A 27,375-nucleotide genomic window follows, 5' to 3' on the forward strand; every position below is an offset into this window, starting at 1 on the left:
CTGCTACACTTTAAATATTTGCATCGCATCTATGTTACCCCCTTTCAGCTCAACAGGATAGATCCCGCTAGAGCAGCAAAGTGTGCACCCAGCGGCCTGGTGGGTGCTATCTATTTACTTACATCTTGCTTGGGCGTGTGCGACTGTACAGAGGTGCTGGAGGGAAGTCGTTCCCAAGATTGTAGTAGCTACTGGCCTCACACTACCCTTTACTCCCAGGGCCTGCCTGTTGGGTATGGTGGTGAGGCACAACTGGCAGAAGGTGCCTTATAAGATTTCCCTGCTCACACTCCTCCTAGCTAAGTGGCAGGTGGCCATAGGGTGGCTGGGACCCAGGGCACCTAGGTATCATTCTGGATTAAAGATGTCCTTGAGTGGGTAGGTAGCAGAAGAGCATGACTTCCACCTGCCTCGTAAAGCTGACAATGCTGCTAATAATGTGCTGGCTTGGGGGTTACAAATGGATAGATTCAGTGGCAGTGAAGGCTCAAACTTTGACCCTGGTACTGGCGACAGGAGGTGAAACTGTGGGTTTTGTATGAGAGTCGTGGCTGCCAGGTGTGGTTTTGATCTCTACATGCTAGTCTACCCCAATGCTTGGTATAAGTTATGCTGTATGTTTGCTTCATTGTGGTCATGTTATTTCATGCTACGATGACTTGAGATGCTTATAGTTGGAGACTGATGTACTTCTTACTTATGTTGTGCAACATATGTAACTGGATTTTTTACTTGCACCGCTTGTGTTGTTGGTTACAGAATAAACTAATAAATTACAAGCAAAAACAAACATGTACTTGATTGGTAATGATGGTCTTGAATTTGAAAGTCTTTGTGATGAGTGCCTATGTGCTTGTAGTTCCTTGCTGAGTACAACTTAGCTTTTGCTTGCAGGAAGTGCACACTCCAGGGGTTCCTCTCAAACTATTTCAAAAGATTTGAGGGGTGGGGAGACATTTTTCACTTTGCTGGAGTAGGTATTGTGAATTGATAACAAAGAAAGATTAGCCTTAGCTATGGACTTGAGCTACAATACACTTGGACTAAGTGCCAGATGTTGTACTTGGTTATATCAGTGGGACATTTACAACTAACAAGATATTAAGCTGTAAATGCTAACTCCTGGCTTGTGTATGTATGAAAATGCATCAGTGTATTAATTGTTTTGGAAGAACTGGGTTGCAGCAAGCAGTGTAAGCAGCATTACAAAGTTTATCTATACTTCTCTTTCATGCATACTGTTTTACCTGTCATCCTTAGGGTGGTCTTCCACCCAAATGTTTTGCCTGCTTACCTCCTATTTTTGCTTATTCTTTTTATTGGCCTTAGGACCCTGATTACTTTACCACTGCTAACCAGCGCTAAAGTGCTTGTGCTTCTCACCTAAAAACAGTGGCATTGGTTTATACCTGATTTGGCATATTTAGTTTACTTATAAGTCCCTTGTAAAGTTGTGTACCATATACGCAGGGCCTGTAATCTAAATGCTACTAGTGAGCCTGCAGCACTGGTTGTACCACCAACCCAAGTAGCCTTTCAAACCTGTCTCAGGCCTGATATTGCAAGGCCTGTGTGTGCCACATCGATGGTGCAAACCACTTCCAAGCCTGCCCCTCTCTCTCAAAGGAAAGAAGGAGTAATGTAAACGCTTCTTATCTTTGGAAGAGTAATGATAAATCCTCTTTACTGGTAAAGTTGGATTTAACAGTACTATTTTAGAAATGCCACTTTTAGAAAGTGGCCGTTTCTCTGCTCTTACTGCTCTGTGTGCCTTGCACCTTGTCTCCAATACACATCTGGGTTGGGTGACAGCTACATTTTGTGCATTCCCTCCAGACAGCCACAAACACGGGAAGGCTAGGTTTGGCTGAGTACCAATCTAAATATATCTGCATTCTGATATCCCTTCCTGAGAAAAAAAGGGAGGAAGTGGCTGACGCTTACTCTTCAATAGGTAGTGGCCTGACCCCACACAAAGGGCTGATTACCGCCCACAGATAATCTGGCACACAGGACTGGGTTAAAAGGATGCTTGTGCACTTCAAGGACCACTCTTTAAAGTCACCCCCATTTCAAAAGCACATTTGGGTATACGTAATGGGCCTCTGACATACCAAGACAGTCCACTACCTGACCTGTGAAGAACTCTGCCAGTAGTAGACTGCTGTGCTACAAGGATTGCCACTCTGCATGACTGCTGCTCTGGAAGAACTGCTTTTCTGCTTTGCTGTGCTGCCCTGCTTGCTGCCTGCTGATCTCAGCCCTTCTGAGGTCAAGGACTGGACCCATCTCACTTGAACCCAGAGTGACTCCAAGCGCTTGCAGGCTTACCACCTATTCTGAAGTCTCATGGCCATCAAAAGCTAACTTCAGCTGTGCATCCGTGAGTCCTGCCAAGTGGTGCCAATCCAGTTCTGGGCCCTTGAAAGTGAGCTTCTGCTGTGCAGAACCAGCACAATCGACACAGAGATGACTTTGCGCCAATCTGAACCAACACATTTCCCTTCAACGCTGACGCAGGAGCTGATAGACGACATCGCTTTGACGGACAGTGTGGCTCGACTAAGATGGACAACGTGGCTCAATGGTGACACATTGCCGGCATCATAACGAGGTTTATCGAAGCCTTCATCACCTGCGCGGATCTAAACCGATTCATTGCGTTTTCAACATAGATGATTGCTTCATCCAAGGTACTTTTTCAGCTGGACCTGCATGACTCCTGTTGCCGCCCTGCCCTCCATCGCGGTCGGCTTGAACTTTAGATTTTCCCTGGTCCAGTGCAACCTCAAGTAACCCCTGAGTGCTATTTGCTTCAAAGCACTACTTGTTGAAAAATTCATAACTTCGGTTCAACTTAATGAATTTTTGTCGTTTGGTCTTATTTTACTCATAAAATTATCTATTTTTCTAAACCTGTGTAGAGTCTTTTTGTGGTGTTTTCTTTGTGTTACAGTGTGTGTTTGTTGCACAAATACTTTACACATTGCCTCGTTAGATAAGCCTGAGTGCTCTGTGCCAAGCTACAAGATGGTGAGCACAGGTTATCTTTTAGTGTGTATCTAGCTTACCCTGACTAGAGTGGTGGTTCCTGTTTGGACAGGGTGCAAACCTCTCCCTGGTTCTAACACATGTTATGGTAACTTGTATTGCCATAAATCAAGGGGAACCCTTCATTTAAAAATGTTCAAACAAAAAATGTACTAGACGCATGAGTAACACATGTATTAAGCTTCCAAGTGGCATATGGTTTTTAAATGTGTCTGTTTATCTCTTTTCAGCCGCGAAACGTATTCTTACATGGACCAGATTTACATGTGCGAATAGGAGATTTTGGACTTGCCTGCAGAGATATCATACAGGATGAAACAGTGCCCTGGTCAAAAACAGACAAGATACATGGTAATTTAATTAATTTTGAAAAGGTTAATGGATCTTTTCTGAAACAGTTGTGCGTTTTTGGATTAAATACCAAACACAAGCATTGATTATTGAGGCTACCTGATTTCTGCCATGGTGGATGTACATTTCTGCCAAAGATTTCCTTTTAAAATATTGCCCTATTCTATTCTTCACAATATTAAAGGGTGGCAGTCAAAGTTCCTAATGATAAATATCACTTTTCCTAATAACTTAATAACTGGTTTTGTTGTTTAGGTTCAACACATACCTCAGGAGTCGGTACTAGTCTGTACGCAGCACCAGAGCAGCTGCAGGGATCCCACTATGATTTCAAGGTAATGTTTCAGAGTGTGCTTTAAATCATGGCAGCCTTGCATATGAGTAAGAAGATATAGAGTTAACTTACTATATGTTGTTGCAAATTAATGGCAAAAACAAAGTCTTCTAAACATTTTCAAATAAAAAGAATGTTAACAAAATCAGTGCAGCACAGTGAGTGGCAGGCGCGCAACGGCCATTGGGCTGAAAGGGCGTCAGACTCCCCCATCAGGTGCTGTGGACCGGACTGGGGCTGCTCGCCCATAACCCTGGGTATTGCACTGGCTTCCTCTGTATTGAAGTGGGAAATCACTTCATCTCCCCGTGCCTGAAAAATAAAGAATGTCACTGTTGTAACCTCCCTCTTTCTCTCTAACCCCCCTCTACTATCTACCCTCCTGGTACAGTCCGCCCTGCCTTCACAAGAGCGCGTTGTAATGTTCATTGTGAGAGACTGCCGCCAAGCTGGGAGCACCTGTTATACTTATGACAAATAAACTAAATGTTGGAACCCTTATCAGAAGTGGCATTATTACCACATTTTCTGGCGACGAGGACGGGATGCTGAGCCAGGGTCAGTAAGGTGCTTTCCCCCCTGGATATGTGATGCTTGTGCGGAGCTTTGAATTGATAAGGGAGACTCACCAGTTGATGATTGAAGATAACTGTTCAGCAGACGTAGCGGTATCCAGGCGGTAATCATTGAGGTGTTCCCTTGGGGGGACGTGAGATTCCCGAATCGGGTGTGAGGCCTCAGAGAAGGTGAGCCGGTGCCGTGAGAAAAAGAGGAACGTTCTCCTCGTGAAAGGTCTGACTGGCGACGGCGACCTGGTCCCTTGGCGGCATCCCGCGGTGGTGGAAGTAGCGTTCCAGGAGCAGCAGGAGGCATCGCTGGGACAGTTGGTTGGGACGCGACAGTGAAGAAGTTGTCCGGTAGCGGGAAACGGACCTGCTACCACTGAGAAAGAAGACGCTGGGGAAAGCGTGTGAGGCGTTATACCTGCTGTTGTTGCTGTGGAAGAATATTGCCGGACGGCTAGTGCTGTATGGTTCGGGCACGGTCTTCTTTCAATGTCAGTTGGACTCCAACAGTAGCTGGGTTTTCTACCACCACTGACCCGGAGATAAACGTGAGGCAGTCTTCTACCATAAGGGTTACTGATTGGATGCCAAGGCTGAGCTGATAAGCCGTCTCAACCAGGGAAGCAGTCGGCTGGAGAACACACCCCGGAGGAAGTTGAGGTACGACATCTTGAGGTGGGTGTCTTTCTCTAGAGGAACATATGAGACAACAGTCTTAAGGTGAAAAGCTGCGAGTGGTTTTCGAGTCTCCGTGAACTGAGAGGTTATTTAATTATTCAAGTAATTTTCTGCATAACGAAGGAAGGACTAGTGTGGTAAACATTGGATGAAATATTACCCGGAAATATTACCCTGTCGGAAGCACAGTGACTTTTTGGCATAATTCAAGGGTGCGTACCTATGAAATTGATGTGGAGGAGAATTGAAGTGAGGCTAACTGTTAAAGTTTGACAGGCGCGAGTGTCAGTTACCACAGCTTTCAAGCTGAGCGGGCGCCACGCCGCACTGCCACCTTGAGGGCTATATTTGTCAACGCACGCTCGCTTCCATCCTGGATCGTCGAGCTTAAGTAACATCGTGAGGAGCGTGGAGTGTAACACAGCGGGCTGTAATCTTATGAAATTGAACGGCAGCAGTGAAATGAGCTGTGTAAAGAAATATCAGAGGAACAGAGAGAGTTTAGCAAGCTTTCGTTCCAGTTAGTGAAGATTAGAGGTGGCAACACGTTTAGCTGTATTAATTAACCGAGTTGAGTATGGGAGGGAGATAACCCCTGTGGCCACGAGTGAAACGGAACAGTGTTGTAATTCTATGAAAGGTACGGCAGCAGAGAACGGAGCTGTGTGAGAAAAAATCGGATGATCAGCAGTGAATTGAGCTGGGTGAGGAAATATCAGAGGAACAGAGAGAGTAGCGAGCTTTCGTTCCAGTTATCGAAGATTAACTGTGGCAGCACGTCCAGCTGGATAAATCATCTGAGGTGATCAAGGAAGGGAGTTAACCCTGGTGGCCACGTGTGAAACGGAACGGATGTGGCGCAGGGGAGCGGTGTGAGAAGATTGCAAAGAGTCAGGGAGTTCAACGAACCCTTGCAGCGGAGTCTCTACAGAGTTTAGGCAGCCTGCCTTGGAAGGGACACGTAACCGTTGGGTATCTGTGTCCGAGGATTTACAAGGGCCTTAAACCTACCATTGGCACGAGCAAGGCATATTTAGCGATTTTAGGGAGCCCAGAAGTGATAACAGTAGGTGGAGTAGGAATGCTTCTGCCCCGTTAAGAACACAAGTGCCCACGTCCTGCGCATTACTTTCAATCTGCTCAGGGAGACTGAGAACTCTACAAAGCGCACTTGCACCGCCACCTTCCTGGGGTGGTGGATATCACCTCTTCACGTGAATTCCTAGAGCTAGAGGTGCATCCAACATGGAGGGGTGTCTAAGGTATAATTTTCCGCCACCAGTGCTGTCTATGGAGGTGGATGAAATTAACACTACAGAATGGAGTGAGTGGAAAGAGTATATAACAGTCGTAGAGGAAGAGGAAGAATTCCTTTTACTGGAGGAAAAAGCTGAAGTATTACTTTACAGCTTAAGCTCTAAAAGACGGAAAAAGTACCACGAAATGAAAAAAGTTTACACGAAAGGGTCCGTCAGAAAGGTGAATAAAGATATCGAGAGTGCGTGGGAGGAATATAAGAAACAAGCCTCGTTGGTAAAGGTACAAAAGGAAGAAGTAAGCAAGGAAAGAATGGTTAGCCATGAGAAAGATAATACTAGAAAAATAAACCCGGAGTTCACCATCCTTATAGGTGGAGTAGGGACGGATATGATCTTAGTTTCAGGATCACGCCATGAGTCGGTAAACAAGAGTGAATGGAAAAGAGACATTGCTAAAAAAAAGAATGGAGATGAATTCAAAGAGGCCAACATATCCTTAAAAAGGTACACAGGGGAGGACATTAACGCTATAGGTTACAAAGTAATGGAATTAATGCACAAGGAAAACAATACGTGGAGTACCAGATACATAACGGAAAGAGGACCCACCAGGTCAGGGTGGAAGAAGCAAAAGAAATTGGAAGCATCAAGTTATGGAAGAAGAAAAGAACACGTGAGCGAGTTGGCACAGATCCAAGGCATTCAGGGAACAAACAGTGAAGTATCGAAGACTCGTGCTTTGACATCTAAGGACTGGGGTGTTATTGAAGTAACTGCAAGTAATATAAAGTATAGAAAAGAAGTTAATAAACATGTGAGAAAAAACAGTGAGGGAAAAAAGGAAGGTAAAGGAGAATCCGAGAGAATGGGAGAAAACAAAATGAGTTCAGCTAAGGAGCAGCAGAGGATAAAATGTAAGAGTATCCAATTCAGTCACATAGGGATGTTGAGGAGAACCACATCGTCTGAGCCCAAGACCAAAATGATGGAGGAATATGATGACAAACGTGAACAGGAAAGAGATACTGATCTCCACAGTCCGGGGCGTGAGGAAGCTTTTAAAGGGAGAGCAATTGGCACGGATGCAACCAAGGGTGAAACAAGGGTTGCTCGCATGTTCCCGTCAAAAGGATCGGTAGTTTTTCGAGGAGCTGCAAACAGTAAAGGAGAAAAAAAAGAAATAGCAAAGGACAAAATAGGGAGGAAACTTGAAATGCACAAAAGTTGGGTGGATGAAAGAGAATTACGTAAGAAATGCGAGAGAAAAGCCAGAGGAAGTGAAGCTGTGAAAAACGGAGAATTCGAGAAAAAGGAAGAACGCACAGTCAACGCAAGAAATGAGCGAGAAAAAATGAAATGTAGGAGTAACCTCTTTAAGTGCAGGGAGACGAGGCAAAGCACCACACCGGTTGAGTTCAGGACTGAAACAAGAGTCTATGGTGGGCAGAAAAGAGAAAGGGACTTAAGTTTGTAGGAGGATAAGAGTGAGGAGAAAGCTGAATACTTTCAAAGGCCTTACAGTGGAAAGATTGTGAGTGATAGTGGGGAAATGCTGAAAATGTCAAAAGGTCTCCCACTAAGAGGCTTGACAGGGAAGAAGGGTCCACTCGATAAATTCTAGTAGCAGGCAGGAGCGTCATGGCCGAGAAACACTACGGAGTTCTTCCTGGGGAGTCAAGGAGGGGAGCAGAATGACAGACTATGGTCAGCAGAGACTGATGTTAATTTTCTGGAGTTGTTGATATGGAGTTCGATAAAGGTCTGGACTCTGCCCTTGGCCAAGGTAAGGAGGGTAGAAGAGGGACCAGACCAGTCACCGAGGACGACACTGAGAGAGAGTCTTATCTTGTCAGAGGGAGCAGGCGGGGTGTGATCGGGCCCCAGCTCCTGCCCAAGGAAGAAAACAGCGTTATTACCTATACACCCCCCTTGAGGGGTATGGAAAGAATAGTTTAAAACTGCTCAACTCAAGGGGGGAATAAACTGTATTTCTTGTGCACACTTAGAGGACCCTAAGAAAAATAAGTCAGGGTCCACCCTTTCCTGCCCCTTATCCATGCTTTGAGACTTACCATGCAGTGGATAGAAACGATTTGGCAGGAGTGGACTTCTAAGGACCGGCATACCTGCTACCCTTATGGTAGTACCCAGGGTGCTCATCTCCAAGGAGAAAGGCCAGGGCCCATTACGGATCCTGCAGGACTTGAGGAACCTAATGCTCAGGTCTACCTCGTGTCAATCCTACACTGAGGTTAACGTGATGGTTTTACAGTTCAAGGTGTAATGTGTTCTTTGATGCAAACCCAGCTTTCATGTTCTCTTTCCTCTACTTCTTTTCCTGTCCCCTTGTTCCCTCTCTTCCCATTCCTTTCTTCCCTCTCTCGTCTCTGTTCCCTCCTCTCCCGCCAGCCTGGGGCGCCGTTTTCCTTTCTTCTCGTTCTCCTTAGAGGGGAAGGTGTGTTGTAACCTCCCTCTTTCTCTCTAACCCCCCTCTACTATCTACCCTCCTGGTACAGTCCGCCCTGCCTTCACAAGAGCGCGTTGTAATGTTCATTGTGAGAGACTGCCGCCAAGCTGGGAGCACCTGTTATACTTATGACAAATAAACTAAATGTTGGAACCCTTATCAGAAGTGGCATTATTACTACAGTCACCCTATGTAATCTAATGTAATGGTGTTTATGTAAAGCGCTCCAATACCTTTGGGCCGAGTTTGCACTATATAAAACTGAAAAATAAATAATGGTGTCACCCACAAGCAATTTAGAACCTGAGGCTCAATTTGGCTTCTCCTTCAGCATTTGTAGTGTCATCTCCTCCCTCCTCCCCCTCCCTAAATTTGGGTCTAGTTGCGCCCTGTATGGCACAATTTCTTCTTATTGAAAAGTGTGATAAATTAACACCAATTACTGTGGAGGGGCTTCCATGGCAGAGATTACTATTTGTTTGGGAAACACAGGTTTACATTTTTTAGAGATATTTAAAAAGACTACAGAAAAGAAAATGTAATCTAGCAAAATGTAAATCTGATTCAAGGATACATGCTACTTCATAATTAGTTGATTCTTTCCTTATGCATTTCCCCAAGGTGTGTTGGAAATGGCCCTTTTTGCAGGGTTACCCCCAAACTTTTTGCTTCTTCCTCCTTTGTTTTTCCTGACCGGTGGTTGTTGGCAATGGGACTCTGGGCACTTTACCACTGCTGATCAGTGCTAAAGTGCATATGCTCTCTGTATAAATTGTAATTATGATTGGTTATCCATGATTGGCAGATGTGTTTCATCAGTAGGTCCCTAGTAAAGTGCACTGAGTGTGCCAGGGCTGGTGATTCAAATGCTACTAGTGGGCCCGCAGCACTGATTGTGCCACCCACATGAGTAGCCCTAAAAAGGTGTCTCAGGCCTGCCACCACAGTGCCTGTGTGCAGTTGCTAACTGCCATGCTGACCTGACCAGTGTCCCCACTGGCCAGGCCTAACCCTTCCCTGAAAATTAGTCACCCTTATGGTAGGCCCCTGGGCAGGGTGCAGTGTATGTGAAAGCTAGAGCATGTACTAGTGTAGGTGACATGCTCTGATTGTGAATTACAGCCATTTCCGTATTTCACTATTGAAAGGCTACCTTGCCCATAGGCTACAATGGGGGATGCTGTGTATAATGTTTACCTGCATATCTTCCCATAGGAGCAAGATAGAAAATTGAAGTCTGGTATCCCTGAACTCAGAATTTAATAACCCATCTTTTAGGAAGAATGTTTTTTAAATCCTGTGTTTGAAAACAGCACTTTTAAAAAGTGGCTGTTTTCTTGTCTGATCTCTGTGTGTGCCTTTACCTGTTTGTGAATTGACTGTCTGGTTTGTGAGTGACAGGGGCTCGGGTGGGCCCAGGATGCAGAATGAGTCAGCACTGGTATGAATAGCTCCCTTTGCATCTTGAGTGGTGGGAGGGGATAGCACTTGGGCCTGAATAGGGCTGTGCCTGTTTTCCACAATGCTCTCTCCACCTCCTGCTGTGTGGCTGATGACCCTGCCTCTCTCTCTCAAAGGAAAGAAGGAGTCATGTAAACAGAATGCTCCACGACTGACCAGAACTGGTTTGGACTAGGCGAAGGCCTCTCTGACTTCAGTGAACAAAGACAATATTGGTATAAAAAGGGATACCCAGACCCCAGAACTTTAGATCATCCTGGATTCAAGAAGGAACCTCTGCCAAGGAGAAAAGCTGGAAGACTGAAGAGGAAGGACTGTCCTGCTGTGTGTTTGTGGGCTGACCTGCAGTTGGTATTCTGCCAAGGAGAGGGAAGGACTTTGCAGTTGCTGTGTCCCCTTGCTTGAAGAGATCTCCGAGGGCCTGAGGAGAGCTGGCCTCCTCTTAAGAAGTCCCAGGAACAAAAGGACTTCACCCCCAGCTTCCCCCCTGAACTCTGCTGTGTGAGTGCTGACCTGCCTAGAGTGCTTGATCCATTTGTGGGGCCTCTGGAGGTTGTTTCCTGCTGTTTGGGCAGCTGGACAAGAAGAAAAGAAGAAAATCTACAATTTGCACGCATCGCTCGCTTGCGGAGCGCATCGTCGACAGTGCGAGAAGATTTCCGTTGCCGCGAAGATCGTCGCAGCGCCTGTTGCCGCTGCAAGAACCGATGCATCGTTCGCTTGCGGAGCACATTGCCCCGGTGCGGGAAGATTCCTGTCGCTGCGAATATCGCTTCAGAGCCTGTCATCGCTGTGAGAACCGTCGCACCGCTTGCTTGCGGATCGCATCCAGGCGGTGCAAACATCATCGCAGAGTCCAGCGCCAACGCATCGAGGGGCCGCGCCAGAAGCAGATCAATGCTGCGCCGCCCTGAAGATCGTCGCATCGTGCCTGTGCGAGACGCTTCCTACCGGAGAACCTGCACCCCGGAACCCATACAAGGTATCGCATTGCTCCCCCTACAGACCAGATTCATCGCAACACGCCCGCTGAGTGCAGCAGGGTTGTCGCATCGCCTCCACAAGGTCTCAGTACTGACGCATCGCTTGTTTTTCGACGCTGCAGTTGCGGCTAGGAACTTTTGCTGCATCTACAGGTACTTTGGGCTAAAACTGACGCAACTGTGGATTATTTTGACATAAACACTAGAACTCTTTTAAAATCATATTCTTGAACTATGTATGTTGGATTTTTGTCGTTTTGGACTTGTGTAGTTTAGATAAAGATACTTTATTTTTCTTTTTTTCAGTTCAAAATATAGTTTATTGATATTCATAAAAATCACTTATACAACTTGAGAGAGATTAATACACGAAATCAAATACAAAAAAGAAAAAGAGAGAAAAAAAAACATACAGTAAAATGAATAAAAGAAACAATCCATAAAAAGTAAATTACAAATACAACCAGCTAGAATGAAAATAGGCAGTAATTATTAATGCATTAATAAACAACAGGATGATAATATAATTATTAAGATGAAATAGATAAAGCAATGAAGGGAACTCAAGGAGGTTTAGCGACTTCCTACTGAAAGGGGGTTTGAGGCAGGGGGTGGAGAGCACATGCATCAAAAAATGAAGTGACTGGATCCCACAACTGTTTTCGTTTTGGAGCCATAGCAAGTGGATAAACATACGTTGTGTCAAGCCTATGGTTGTAACAGACAACGTACCACCAAGCCTGATACGAAAGTTTAGTGAAATCCTTCCAAGTCTTAGTAATCTGCTGGAAAGCTACTGCAATAAGCAGGTCAATTATTTTTATGCAATGATCCCAGATAGGGGATATACTACCTAAAAAAATATGAGATATGTGAAACGGGTGTGCAGTTGAAAAGATGTTATTTATTTGAGACCATACCTTAACCCAAAACGTGTGGACTGGAGTGCAAGTGAAAAGCAAATGGAACAAATCTGCATGAGGTGCAGAACAGGTCCAACATGCATGTGATAAGTCAGGGTATCTTTTACTAAGAATTAATGGGGAAAGTAAGAGTCGATTATAGATGAAAAACAAAGTCTGAATAGTATTTGCAGCCCTGGAGGATTTACGTATCTTAACCCATAGCTTGTCCCATAACTCAACAGACCATGAGAGACCCATATCTGCCTCCCATGCTTCCTACACTTTAGTCTTTGTGCGTGGTGATGTCGGAGCATTTAACAAAGAATAAATCATTGACGCCCTGGTCCCTCTAGTGAGTAAAGTGCGCAATTGGGAAATGCTTGAAGATTCCTGAGGTGACATAAGAGGCAACATGATGTGCGAATCATAAGCTGACTGAAGTGCTTGTGTTAATTTGATATATTTAGCTTGAAAAGAAGCAGGAAGACAGAAAGATACCGCAGCCTCTGAAAAAGAAACAATACGAGCCTGCTGGAATAATTGATGTACCCATATAAGACCACGACCTCTCCAAGACATCCAAAAAAATGGTTTATTATTTAGTAAAATTGATGAGTTATGCCAGATAGGTTGTTCAAAAAAGGACGAAAATAAAGAAGGTGGCAAAATTTTAGATGTGTACTTGAGAATCGGAGTAGAAATAGACTGTGGTGGACGAGAAAAAGAGAGGTGCTCCGTAAAAGAAAAGGGAGAAATAAATGCCAATTCTAGCGATTTCCACAGGGGAGAAAATGTGGAGGGATCTTCAATCCATTTGGAGGCTTAGTTTAATAGAAAGGAGTTGTGATACAAAGAAAAATTCGGAAAATGTACCCCACCCTCAGCTTTCGGGCGCGTTAACTTAGATATGGACATGCGAGCCTTTTTGCGTCCCCACAGGAATGAAGATAAAATGGAATTGATTTTCTTGAAATGAAATAAAGGAATAGAGAATGGAATGTTGGAAATCGTGAATAAAACCAAGGGGGGAAGCATCATCTTGATAGTATCCAGTCTACCCCACCAAGAAAGATATAAAGGATGCCATTTTGTGGTGAGATCCGTCAATTTTTTAATACAGTCCTCTATGCAACGTGAAGCCATACCTGATAGAGTGGGAGTAAAGTGAAGAGCTAAATATTTGATACAACTAGAGTTCCATGTGAAACCTGAAGTGAGGAAATCCGATTTATAAGTGAATTTAGTCAGAGGTAGAATCTCACACTTATCTTTATTTAATTTATAGCCGGAGACAGAGGCAAATTTATTAACTTCACTTAAAAAAGCAGGTAACGAAGTCATGGGCTCAGACAAAAATAGTAGAACATCATCCGCATACGCTGCCGTTTTAATTGTGGACTGTTGGAACGTGAAGCCCTTTATGGCAGTGTTTTGGCGAATTCGCAGAAGAAAGGGTTCTAGGGCAAGATTAAATAGGAAGGGCGAAAGAGGACAGCCCTGGCGCACCCCTCTACCAAGAGGAAAATAAGAAGAAATGCCACCATTCGCTGCAATAGCAGCTCTGGGATGCAAGTATAAGAGAGAGATAAGGGTCAAGATTCTTGGGCCAAAGCCGAACCACTTCAACATCTGAAAAAGATACGACCACTCAACTCTATCGAAAGCCTTTTCTGCGTCCAAGGCAATTGCAGCGATAGAATGAGAAGAGTAAGAAGTCTTAGAGAGAATATCGAAGAACAATCAAGTGTTATCTGAAAGCAATCTGCCTTTGATGAACCCAGATTGCTCTTTCCCCAAAAGATCCGGCAAAAAGGATTCTAAACGGAGAGCCAAAGTTTTAGAATTTTTTTTATAATCAATGTTCACTAGGGAAATGGGTCTATAATTTTTACAATACTGCGGGTCTTTACCTGGTTTGGGAAGAATGCAAATGAGGGCGTCAGAAAAGGAACCTGAAGAAGAACCAGAATCAAGAAAAGTGGAAATAAGCAAGCTTAATTTGGGAATAAGTAATGCCGAAAAGTGGAGAAAAAAAATTCTACTGTAAATCTATCAGGACCCGGGCCTTATCCTTTTTAAGAGCTTTTAAAGCACCTATAAGTACTTTCTGAGTTATATCTGATTCTAATGAAGAGAGGTCAGGAGGGGTAGCAAAAGGTGATTCAATGTCGGAGAGGAATTGAGAAATATCATGAGTCGTGGAAGTTGTTTCTGAAGAATATAAGGTCTTATAAAATTGAAGAAATTCCTTTAAAATATCGTCGTCTTTGTGCCTCAGAACAGAATCCTGACCGTAAATATTATCTATATTAGTCCTATTCTTTTTAACTTTCAAATAATTTGCCAATAGTTTGCCAGCTTTATTTTGACCCCCGTAGAATTTAGCGCTAGAGCGCAACAAATAATTGGAAGCGTTATTTGTGGTATCCTTGTTAAATTGCAATTTAGTAGCTATGAGCTCATGTAGGCATTCTGGAGATTTAGAAGCAAAGTATGAATCTTCCAGTTTTTTGATCTTGGAGAAAAGGTCATTAGTGAGTTGCTCAGCTTTCTTACGTTTGCGGGATACATAGCCAATAATAAAATCTCTAGCAGTGGCCTTAAAGGCATCCCACACAACAGGAAAGGGCACCTCCGCAGAGTCATTACGTAAGAAAAAGTCGTGAAAAAAGGCAGTAAAAAGTGAAACAAAATCAGAGTCAAGAAGAAGGGAATTGTTGAAGCGCCATTTCTTAGTGAGGGGTGATTTCTGTAAAATGTCTAGGTGAATAGAGACTGGCGCATGATCCGATATCAGGATAAAACCAATGTCGGATGCAAACAGAGATTGAGAAAGATGATGTGAGATAAAAAAGTAATCTAGACGTGATTGAGTCTGGTGAGGCGGTGAGAAAAAAGAGTACTCTCTTAGAGTAGGGTTACATAACCTCCAAGCATCAATAAGTTTAAACTGATGTATGAGTTTTGTAAAGGATTTATGTGATTTGTGAGGAGTGTATGTGCTGATAGAGTGTCTATCTAGAAAGGGATCGAAAACCTCATTACAATCTCCCGCCAAGATGAAATTGTCCTCATAATATTGGGTAATGTGAGGAGATAAAGAAGACCAAAAAGAGGCATCCCCTGTAGTTGGAGCATATATATTTAGAAGGGAAACTGGAGTATTATCCACAACAAATTTAACTAAGACCCATCTACCAGACTGATCTGCTGAATCAGCAACTATCTTGACTGATAAGGATTTATGAAATGAAATAAGAACCCCATTTCGCTTTCCATCACCTGGGGAAAAGAAAACCTCACCCACCCAGCTTCTTCTAAGTTTGACCGATTCTTCGGGTGAAAGGTGGGATTCTTGTAAACACGCAATGTCAGCTTTAAGCTTGGCTAAGTGTGTTAGGACTCTCTGCCTTTTTATGGGGGAATGCAAACCTCTAACGTTCCATGAAACAATCTTTAAAGGCATTCAAGAAGGCAAAAAAAAATACATATGAAGCTGGTTAAGGTAATACAACAATATAAGGGAATCAAAAATGATTATATAACAAACAATAATAAGTCTTGAGAATAAACAATAGAGAACTCTTAAAGCGTGGATACATAAACAATACAGAATACAACATTTTTGTATGCAGAAAAAATTAAGAATAAGCAAAAAAGAGCAAGTAATATAATAACCTATGGAGAAAAAACGGTATTCATAAGCAATTAGAGCAAACAAAAGAGCGAATGATGAAGAACATAGGAATTGGGAGAGAACAGAAGAAAAATAGAGAGAACATGAGAGCGTCCAGGAGAAGATGAGAAAAGAGAAGAAAGTTGAAAAAAGATTAGAATCCAAGGGACGAGAAGATGAGAAAAACAGGAGAAGAAAAGAAGAGAAAAGAAAAACAAGAAGAGAGAGATATGACTTACAGAACATCCAGGACATGTACGGGTGGGAAGGATGGAGGCCACATAGGATAATGACGGGTTTGCAACTCGGAAGGAAAGACGGGAAGGAGAGACGACTCAGCGGACTCCAGGGATAAAATGAGGGAAGAAGAAACGCACAGGGTAATTACCTATAAAATGGAGACAAAAGAGCATATGAAAAACATTAACAACTAGATATAGAAAAAAGTAAGTCAAGATAAGACTTTACCTAAGAACTAACCATCAACAGCAATAAAGGTATGTGTACAGCACAATAAGTCAGCAATAGTGAATATATCAAGTAAAATGGGACCCAGATGCAACATCTATCGCATTAGAAATGTGGGAGTAAAGAAAACTCTTCAACTTTAATGGGTCATCATAAGTAGTGGTTTTGTTATTGAGAGTCACCCTAAAAAGACAGGGATGAAACAGACCATAACGTGCTCCAAGCGAGCGCAACTGAGGACGCAATGACAAAAATTCCTTGCGCCTATCAGCTGTGGCCTTGGCATAGTCCTGAGTTCTTGCAGCTGATATAATCTTGAGCAAATCAGTATATTCAAGGAAATATATGATAACTCCCCTCGGTTTCCTGACAGCTGAAGTGGATATTGCATTAGGAAGAGAACCTAAACGGTGCGCTCTCTGTATATTGAGATTGGTGCTATCAGGCAATGAAAGGACTTTTGGTAGGAAAGTTTTGAAGAACACCAGGGGGTCTGACCCCTCTGTCCCCTCCGGAAGACCATAAATTCGTAGGTTGTTCCTTCTATTGCGATTTTCCAAATTTTCGAGTTGTTTGTGTAAAACTGAAACCTGCGCGCACAACGGGTCAACCTTAGAGACAGATGAGGTCAAGGAAGTAATATCCTTCTCCAATTGGGTAACACGTCCATCAACAGCTAACAATTTGTCCGTGATCGTTTGGAGTGTGGCTCTAGACTCGTCGATGAAGGGGCGTAGCGCCCTTATATCTTCCAATAGGATATCCTTGGTGGCTAAGGTAGGCTGCTTTGGAGGAGAAGGAGGATCTTTTTTTAACCTTTTCAAAGGACCTTTGGTAGCTGAGGACATGGATGGATTTGATGTTGGTGATGAATGCTTAGATGATGACTCCGGCGAGTCCTCCATTGCAAGGCACTGAAATCTGGAGCTCGTATGAATTAGGAATTTACGTGAAGAAGTTGAGGGTTTCTGCAAATCCTTGGATAACCTACCCATTAAGGAAAGAATTAGTCCAAAAAACAAAATAATAAACCTCACAAGACACTGTATGTATATAAAAACTGAATGGAAACAAAAATGCAAATGTAACTAATGCAGAGATAGTGAATTCAAAATCCCACTATACACATAATACTGACGTATCAAAACCCAGCAAAGTGTATTGGTAAGACAAATTGCAAATGCATAATACAGAATCCAACCATTACATTATAGAGAAGGATAATGAGATAAACGTACATATAAATGCTCAAGAGAACATTATACAATTAACCTCAGTGAAATATAAATGCATAAAAAGACCATGAGGAGGAATATAAGCGGTGCTCTGCAGTAAAAGTCAATGAAGTATGTAGAAATATCAAAGCATCAGTTCGAATGAGTGTAAGATAAATGGCTCCATAAATTCAAGTGAAACGATAACTGCAGGTTTATGCACAAAGAACCTCCAAGGCTGTTGCAGGAATATTAAACTATGGCATGCATGAAACTGAGAATTGCATCATTGCTAAGTAATTGAGAAGTCATTAATAATCCATCGTCTTGCACTTAGTGCAGAAGCTGTGCTGTAATATATGCTGTTTTAATGAAGAAAGAGGGAGTAACCTTATTTGTTAGTGAGGCGGTGCACAATGAAGAAGATATAGCTTGTGGCAGCAAATGATAGAAAAGACCATTACAAAAGAAGGCAGCAAGAAAACTGAAGGAGAACTGGCATAGTGTACATTCTTCAGCAAAATAATCGAGCAACCGCTAGGAGCCGAGCTCCGTCGGCGGGACTCGCAAAATGGCGGCCGCGTCTCCTCAGACGCAAATTAAGTTAGTGGAGCGGCAATTGAAATGCTGCAACTATAAAATTGGCCTTTCGAAGAAATGAGGGCAGTAAAGCACTTGGGCAGAAGGAGAGTGGGTCAAGGATTGCTAATCACTGCAGGTATAATAAAACCGGAATATCGCTAGGAGCGAAGCTCCGTCAGCAAGGACCAGAAAATGGCCGCAACCTCACCAGGCTCCTCGTCTACCCGAAGGACGATAATGGACTTGCTCGACCTCAAAAGCTCCAGCTAAGAGGTTGTTCCAATGCTGCAGACAGTCCGATAGTTAATTCCGTGCTTTTGATGTCTCAGGTCTTCGGAGGGAGCCGCGTCATGTCCCCCTTCACCGCCGCTTCCCGGGAGAGCTACAAACAGCCGCCATCTCCTGCGGGCGCTAGCCACGCCCCCCCAAGATACTTTCTTTTTCTAAACTTTTGTGGTGTCCCTTTGTGGTGTTTTCACTGTGTTACTGTGAGTGTTGGTACAAATACTTTAAACATTGCCTTTGATAAGCCTGTCTGCACGTGCCAAGCTATCAAGGGGGTGAGCAGGGGTTATCCAATGAGTGTATCCCCTTACCCTGACTAGAAGCAAGGGTCCCTATTAGCACATTTATACCTACCATCCAACTAGAGACCCCCAGATCTAACATTAAGGTGCCACACAGAAACCGGTCTTTGGTAATCTTTTTTTACAAAAAATAAATGTATCAAAAACAATAATTGTATTAGTATTTCCTTGTATCAATAATTTTTGTAATTGCCAGCATTTTGAGAGGGTTTTCGTGAAATGGTACGAACTCAATATGACTCTCTGGATGTCCTTAGACTTAGGTGTATTGTGCAAATGGTTAAAATCATTACAATAGCATAGTGGCTACCTCTAGAATGTGAGTAAAAATGTTATGCCCCTTAAAAAAAAAACATACCATCATCATTCGGTTTGCAGTAACTGCAAACAAACATTGACACTTTTAAAGACTTGACCTTAGTATTTAAGCACAATAAAATAGTCTGTAAGCTCGCCTTGTTCGATGCTTGGTCGATGCTTGCTTGCAAGTTTTAAAATGCTTTTGAGAAGGTAGAGTGTATAGAGCATGCAAGGCGTGGCTGCCTCACTGGGCTGGGCAAAGCTTTGGGCAATGTGACTAGAGGTAAAGGCACAATGACTTCTAGGCTAGCCACTAAGTGCACTGCCTGGATGCTCCTCTAAATGCGACCCGGAGAGCCTCGTGCAGCTTTGTAAAATGCTACTTCATAAAATGCTACAAATGCCCGGCTAAAGCCAACTTGCTAGATTAAGTTAGTGAGTAAATAGCCAAATATTTAAAATGCTTCTAGAAAGCAAGGTGCACAAAGCATGCAAGGATTGGCAGCTGAATTCTCCATTGAGCTAGACTTTACCTCAGTGGCTTCTATGCAGGCCGGTGAGTGCACTGCCTGGGTGCATTTATTAAAGTTCTTCTAATTGAAATGCGCCCCAAAGTGCAGCCTAAAGTTTCCTTGTGCAGCTGTATAGAGTGCTATGGATACCCTGCTGAAACTAGTCACTAGCCTAGATTGAATAAATTAATGTCCACACTACTAATAAAAATCTGTAGAGCGGTATTCTGGCCATGCCAGGATACGTTTTATCCACCATTAAACCCAAGGCCATGTATAATAAACTACAGCTAATGTTTGAAAGTAGTCCTCTTGCATCGGCCACTAACTGGGTCTTAGCCTAGGTGGACATTTGAGAATAGCTCATATAGAGATGCTGCTCTCGAATGTGTGCCATTACCATAGCAGTTAGCTAGTGATCTGCATGAGGCAGCGTGGTAAAGTGCTCCACAAGGTGCAAATGGTGGGCAAGCCTTAAGGTAATCTCTCATAAGTGCTAAGTTCCCACCTCAGACCCTTGTCCGGTTTTGAGTAGCAAACCACAGTACCGGGTAACTGGACCGTGCTATGCGTGCCCACCCACCTCTTTCCCCCCAATTCATCAAGGGGCAAACTGCCCTAGGACCAGACTGCACTCCCTATGTCCGTGGGCTCAGCTGCCTCCTGAAGGGCCAAGAGATACACTTTTTGGATTTTAAGATACTAGGCTGATACCTGGGTTGATTTACTCCTTTAAACAACATAATTGGATGTCTTTGGGACAGGGAATTTCTAACATGGTTGCCATTTAGCTGCCATGCTTAATCATTGGTGTTAGAAGTGTAAACTTCACAGTTCCTTAATCGAGTTTCTTCTTTCTCATTATGTGGTTGGTGCAATAACTGCGCTGTTGCTGAAGGAGGTCCAGCTGATCCAAGAAATCTCCAGTTAGTTTACACCAGTTTGTGGGTGCAAAGGACGGCAACAGCTTTACAGCAACTTTTGGTGAAAGATTATTCTAGGCTTTTACTTTGGGTTTAATTTGGTTCCCAGTGGAGGAGAAAAAGACTGGGTTTAGTTTAACTGAGTTTTACATAGGAGGATACTGTTCGAGTGGAATTGTGAAGAGTTGCTTTTGGCTTGGTGTGGCTGATAGTTGCTGGACTGAGAAGGCAAGTTCTGTACTGGTTCTGTCAATATTTTCAATGCAATTAACAGTGCATTTAGCTCTTTCCGGTGTGTTCCTTTGTGTGGTGATGCATGTATAAGAAATCCTAGTCTTGTGTTCTGCCTCTGTAGACTTGGCAATTCATAGCACTTCATGTTTAGTGGCTGTTGATGCAGGGCGAGACTCTTAATTCCTCTGTACTTTGAACTGAAGGGATGTGGTGCTGCGGCCAGGGCGACTAACACCGGACCCTGGGGCTCACGGTTCGATCCCCAGCACCGGCGGCAGGTCAGCCCAGCACCATGTGACTCTGGGCAATAGCTTACTTAATTTTCTCAATGGCCCCCAGAGCCGGGATGCCTCTGGTTAGCCGTGTGCTTTACAAATACTGGATTAAAAAAAAATTTTTAACTGCAGGAGGACATTAATTGGCAGCTATATTTGGGGGGAAGAGGGAAATAATGCTTACTGGTGTCTCGGGAATCGAAGATTATGCATCTGATATCTGACAATGATGGAAGCTTGTGTACTTGGCTGAAGATGTGCTATGCATTTGCCCACCTTTGCTTCTCAGAATACCTGTTGTCATTTGCATTTGGGAGCCAGTGGTTAATACATGCTAGCGTACCTCTTGTTTACAACTACCAAAGCATGTGTCTCCGAGTGTCCTCATCTGTACCACATGTACCACACTTCTTGTACAAAGGTGAATATGCATCTCCTGTGCTAAGTCTACGATGGAGAGCAACATAGCAGACACCAAGTTAGTGAACACAAGAACAGATAAGAAGCCTTCAGAACTATAGGTCATTGTTAGAAATGGGGTCTCTAGTTGGCAAGGGCTTGCACCTTCGTCTAAGTAGGGACCCTTCTTCCTAGTCCGAACAAGGGAGTTATAATCCTAATATAAGCCCTGCTCTACCCCTTGGTAGCTTTGCACGAGCAGTCAGGCTTATTCTAGAGGCAGTGTGTAAAGCATTTGCACATAACCAACAGTACTAGAGTGTAAGCACCACAAAAGGACACCACACCAGTTTAGAAAAATATCCAATATTTTTATATACTTAAGACAAGACCAAAAACGATAAAAAACCACAATACAGTACTTAGAAATCTTCAGTTATCAAAATAACCTTGAAATACAGCCCCTTGAAGTCAATAGCTCTGTCGTGGGCTATCACGGCGTTGTGAACAATCAAATCCAAACTGTTCTGGCTGCCCACGGCATCGCGGGCCAGCTACGGTGTCGGGAAGACCCGCAAAACAGTACCTTTAAAAATACAGGGCGTCTGCGATCTCTTGTTGAGCTTCTGAAAGCACAGAGTCCGCAGGCGTCGGTTCCGGAGGTCGGTGCAGGAGTCGTCGGCTCTTGAAGTCACACGCGCTGCAGATCGAACTCCTTGCAGTTGAAGTCAGGAGCGCTGGCCCCGGCGGGCATCGGGTTCTGTGGTGTGAAGTGCAGCGGTGCGGCATGCAATGCCCTCAGGTCGCGGTGCGAGCCGCGGCTCAGTGGTGGCGTCCGATGGTGTCGTCAGTGAGACCAGGGTCACGGTGCGAAGTGATGCGGTTATTGTCGGGATGCTGGCAGATCACGTTACAAGCAGCGGCGGCGTCTTTGCTTGAAGCGATGTCGTCGGCTAACGAACTGGAATCGATGGCACCGGCGTAGGTAGGCCTAGGCTGTGGTGCGGGATGAGGGCGGTGCGTCGTTTAACTTTACGAGCAGTGCCCTCGATTCACGAAGCGGCGTCTATTTTGGCGTGGAGCAGCATCGTCGGGGATACCAAGGCGGCATCGTGAAGCGAGGCGGTGTGGAGTGCGGTGCCACAAGTCACGGTGCAAGCAGTGGCTCGGGGGCAGCTTCAGATGGCATCGTTGGTGAGACCAGGATCGCGGTGCAGCATTAGGTAAAATAAAAAACAAGTCTGATTTGATGTTTTCTGAAGAATGCTTGCAAAAAGCTACTTAATGGCGAGTTAACTACTTTTGAAACATCTGGTGTTGACAGCCATCAATTATTAATATGATTTTAACCTTTTTTAGACTTATGCCAGTGCCTTCAGGACCCGGAGTCAGCAGTGGCTTAGTAGACGGTGTCAGGCTGCTTTTTCTTCTGTTGCAGCACAAAACACACAGTCCTCAGTGCCAAGGGCAGAATAACTTGAAGTCTTTGCTGTTCCTGAGACTTCTGAACAGGGGGCAAGCTCTACCTCAAGCCCTTGGAAATACTCAAAGAAAAGAAGTTGCAGAAAGTTCAAGTCCAGTCCTTTCACTACCCAAGACAGAAGCAGCCACTACAGGCCAACACAGCAAAGCACACCGCCAAGTGGTAGTTCTTCATCACAGCATCTACAGATCTTCTTCTTGGCAGTCTTCTTGGTCCAAAAGAGTTCTAAAGTTCAGGGGTTTGGACCCCACTTTGTATAGCGCAAAATCATTTGTCTTCTCAGGCAGAGAGTGTTTGTGCCCGGCCAGAACCAGTTCTGCCCTCTCTGGTGTGGCTTCCTGACAGGAGGTGGAGACTGCATTGTCAGAGGCAGACCAGGCCCATTCAGGTGAAAGGAAATATCCTCCACCTAATCTAAATACAGCCCAAGTCTATTCAGCCCTTTCCTGACCCACCTAGACTATCTGGAGCCACGGCTCCTTCCCAGCCCCTGTCATCCAAAACGCAGACAGTCAATCCACAACTCCAGCAGAGGCCTACTGGATGGTTGAGCCAGAAAATGCCTACTTTCTAAAAGTGGTATTTTCAAACACAGAATGTAAAAATCACCTTTACTAAAAGATGCATCTTTAGATTCTGAGTTCAGGCATACTAAACTTTCTTTTTCTACCTAGTTCCCAGGGCCAGTTATGTTTATAAGCTGTTATAAACAAACTCCTCATTCTGTCCTATGGGAGCAGGTAGCCTTGCAATAGTAAAAAAACAAAATTGGCAGTAATTCACTATCAGGACACGCCACAAACACCAGGGCATGTCTTACCTTTCACATACACTGCACCCTGCACATATGGGTACCTTGGGCTTACCTTAGGGGTGACTGACATGTAAGAAAAGGGAAAGTTTGGGCCTGGCAAGTGGGTGCACTTGCCTGGTCGACATGGCAGTTACCAACTGCGCGCAGTCTCTGCGGTGGCAGGTCTGAGTTACCTTTTTACCGGCTACTTCTGCGGGTGGCACAACCCGTGCTGCGAGCCCACAAGGGTTGTATGACGATCATTCGTCTGCAACGTCCTCGCGGGCGTTCGCATCGCGGCCAATACATCGTAAATTCAATTACACCGGCCATTTTGGCATCGCACGTCGTTGCAACGCAAATGTGGCCACAGCCTAGGATCGCGTGTCACATCGGCGACATTACATCGCGCGACATGACAACGCAATATTTCACACAGCCAATGGGTTTCTGGGGGGCTGGGGGGTATATATTGTGTATATTGTGTTGAATTATTATTTTGTGATGTTTCATGAAAGAAATACCAATTATGGATGAATGCAGTTTCATTAGAAAAATGAGTGTTATCCTCGGTCTTACTTTGATACTGGTCATAAACTAAATTCAGATACATTTTGCGTATGTTTGATTATTCCATGTGCTAAAATTAGAGACACATGCAATTAGTGAATGACTTACTTCAAAACAAATCTGGGAAGCTCCCATTAAAACTATGTAAGTTCTGCATGGAACTGTTACAAAAGTCCCTATGTAAAGTTTCCATTTTTTGTGAAGTACTAAGTTGCATAAAACAGGCTCGGGTTGCCATCCGTACATAAATGCGAATGCAGAGCAGCAGACGCACTCTTTTGCGGAGCGAAAATGTGAAACAATGTAATTTCTTCGCCAGTGCTTCACTAATCTGAAACCAATTGAGTAGTTGGCCATGGAGGCACGGAATGGCCATTATAACAAATCTAACAAAAATGACCAGAGACCCAAATGGCGCCAATCTTGCGCTCTGAACAGGTAGTATTAGCAGCACACGGCACGACAGATTCCAAATGTTATATGCTGTGGAAGTTAGTCACGAAACAAAGGAATGTCTCCTCGAGTGGACAGTTATTTGAGGATGTTTATATTCACATAAGTGAGTGAAACGTTTGTGAGAAACAACACTTGTGAGTATGAAAATTCTCAGCTCCCGGTTTTTCTTCAGAATCCCAAAACGTTAGCACTGGTGGAAAAATGAATACTGTGCTGCAGACGCTCACAGAACAAAAGTAGCCGGTCTGGCAATCAATCCTGCCAAGTATGCATCAGGCGTTAGATTAACGCATTTCAGTGTGGTGCTCCACATCACCGCACTGAAATGCATTGTCACGCATACATGCATATGGCAGCTGCCATTGTGAAGCCAGTGGATGGAACTAAAATGTGTGGCATTCAGCAGCACGCGCCTGTGCTTGCAGCGTTGGTGTGCTGTCCCTGCAGGCTTGGGGCACTGCTGGCAGGCTATCAGTGCTACAATGTATCAGCAGGTCTGATTCCACCCATCCTTCATGCATGCATCCATCCACCCATAAACCCATCCATCCACCCATCCCCCACCCATCCATCCATTCATCCACTATTGTCCATCCATGCAGTATGCCATCCATCCACCCATCCCCCAGCACCCGCCCATCCATCCATTCACCCACGATTATCTATCCATTCATCCATCCTTCATGCACGCATCCATCCACCCATAAACCCACCCATCCCCTAGCAACCACCCATCCATACATTCATCCCCCATCACCCATCCATTCACCAACATCCGCATTAGTACAAATGTCATCCATCCTTCATGCACGCATCCATCCACCCATAAACCCACCCATCCACCCACCCCCTAGCAACCACCCATCCATACATTAAACCCACCCCCTAGCAACCACCCATCCATACATTCATCCATCATCCATCCATTCAGTAACATCCACCATCACCCATCCATTCTTGCAGTATGCCATCCATCCACCCATCCCCCAGTCATGTTTCTAAACATTTGCGCCCATAATTTCAGCCCATATTAATGTGCCTCATTTCCGCCCATCCATCCATTCACCCACCATTATCTATCCATTCATCCATCCTTCATGCACGCATCCATCCACCCATAAACCCACCCATCCCCTAGCCACCACCCATCCATACATTCATCCCCCATCACCCATCCATTCACCAACATCCTCATTAGTACAAATGTCCTGTAAAAATTTGACATTTCCACATTTGTCATGTTTCTAAACATTTGCGCCCATAATTTCATCCATCCACCCATAAACCCACCCACCCGCCCACCCCCTAGCAACCACCCATCCATACATTAAACTCACCCATCCACCCACCCCCTAACAACCACCCATCCATACATTCATCCACCATCACCCATCCATTCAGCAACATCCACCATGTAAATGTAAATGTAAATGTATTTCGATTTATATAGCGCACGAATCACCCAGGGGTCTCAAGGCGCTTGCTTAGGGAACCCGTCCTGGTATTCCCCTGTGAGAAACCCCGGCAGGGTGTCCACAAGGTGAAAGCCAGGCATCCCGCCGCGAGGGGCCGTAGTGGAGATTAAGCAAGCTATTGCCCAGAGTCGCAGAGTGTGACCCCGTGAGTTGAGTAGGCACCAGAGCGAGAATTGTCGAGTCCGTGGAATTTTGAGCCCGAGACCCGCCGAGGCGGGGAATTGAACCCTGGTCCACGGTCGATCTCAGCTTCCGGGTCTGCCGCCTCTAACCACTGAGCCACGCTTCTCCACCATCACCCATCCATTCACCCATCCATGCTTGCAGTATGCCATCCATCCACCCATCCCCCAGTCATGTTTCTAAACATTTGTGCCCATAATTTCAGCCCATATTAATGTGCCTCATTTCCGCCCATCCATCCATTCACCCACCTTTGTCATGTTTCTAAACATTTGCCACAAACATTCCCACATTTGTCATGTTTTTAAACATTTGACATTTCCACATTTGTCATGTTTCTAAACATTTGCGCCCATAATTCCAGCCCATATTAATGTGCCTCATTTTCCACATTTGTCATGTTTTTAAACATTTGCCATTTCCACATTTGTCATGTTTCTAAACATTTGCGCCCATATTAATGTGCCTCATTTAGTAAACTTCTTTTGAAACATTCCCACATTTGTAAAAAACGAACATCGCATGCGTTGTAGTTGCATGCGATGTTAATGACATCGCGCTGTCGTTGCATGCGATGTCAACGACGATGCGATGTCAAAATCGCGGTGCGATAGCACCGCAATGTTTTGACACCGATGCTGTGGGTGCTTCCCGCCCACAAGTAGCATTGGATTTACCAGCCCTGGTACTCTCAGTGCACTTTACTAGGGACATACCAGTAAATCTAATATGCCAATCATGGAAACACCAATCCAAAACACAATTTACAACAGGAGTACTTGCACTTTAACACTGAACAGCAGTGATAATGTGTGCAGAGACACTAAACCAGCAGAAAAGAGTCAAAACCAGGAGGTCAGAAAGCAAAAAGACTGGTGAAACACGCCAAAAGATGTCAAGTCTAATACATGTCCCCTCCAGCTGAAAGTAGGTAGAACTACCCAATCTCCTTGGAGTTCTCTTCATTAAGGCGGAAGAACCTGGACAGATCATCTGCGTTGGCGTGTTCTGTGCCAGGGCGGTGTTCCACCGTAAAGTCCATTCCCTTTAGGGAGATGGACCACCTCAACAGCTTTGGGTTCTCACCCCTCATTTGCATCAGCCATCTGTGGGGCCTGTGGTCTGTCTGAACTCGGAAGTTAGTCCCAAACAGGTATGGTCTCAGGTTCTTAAGCGCCCAGACCACAGCA

The 27,375-nt window shown here is 44.5% G+C and overlaps 1 protein-coding gene across 2 annotated transcripts in view; it reads left to right on the plus strand.

Moving 5' to 3' along the window:
- Positions 1-27,375, plus strand: part of EIF2AK1 (eukaryotic translation initiation factor 2 alpha kinase 1) — a 270,439-nt gene that overhangs the window by 213,167 nt on the left and 29,897 nt on the right. The window contains exons 12-14 of one of the 2 annotated variants that reach the window (XR_013602088.1): positions 3,282-3,402; positions 3,658-3,737; positions 12,995-13,148. Coding sequence is in view for 1 of the 2 variants with exons in the window: in XM_078665149.1 (XP_078521275.1) it covers positions 3,282-3,402; positions 3,658-3,737 (201 nt within the window). In the remaining variant the exon portion in view is untranslated. The remainder of the gene's footprint in view (positions 1-3,281; positions 3,403-3,657; positions 3,738-12,994; positions 13,149-27,375) is intronic. The other variant, XM_078665149.1, reaches the window with a different exon arrangement.

The sequence above is a fragment of the Lissotriton helveticus genome, chromosome 10 (genome assembly GCF_964261635.1).
Source record: "Lissotriton helveticus chromosome 10, aLisHel1.1, whole genome shotgun sequence".
Lineage (NCBI taxonomy): Eukaryota > Metazoa > Chordata > Amphibia > Caudata > Salamandridae > Lissotriton > Lissotriton helveticus.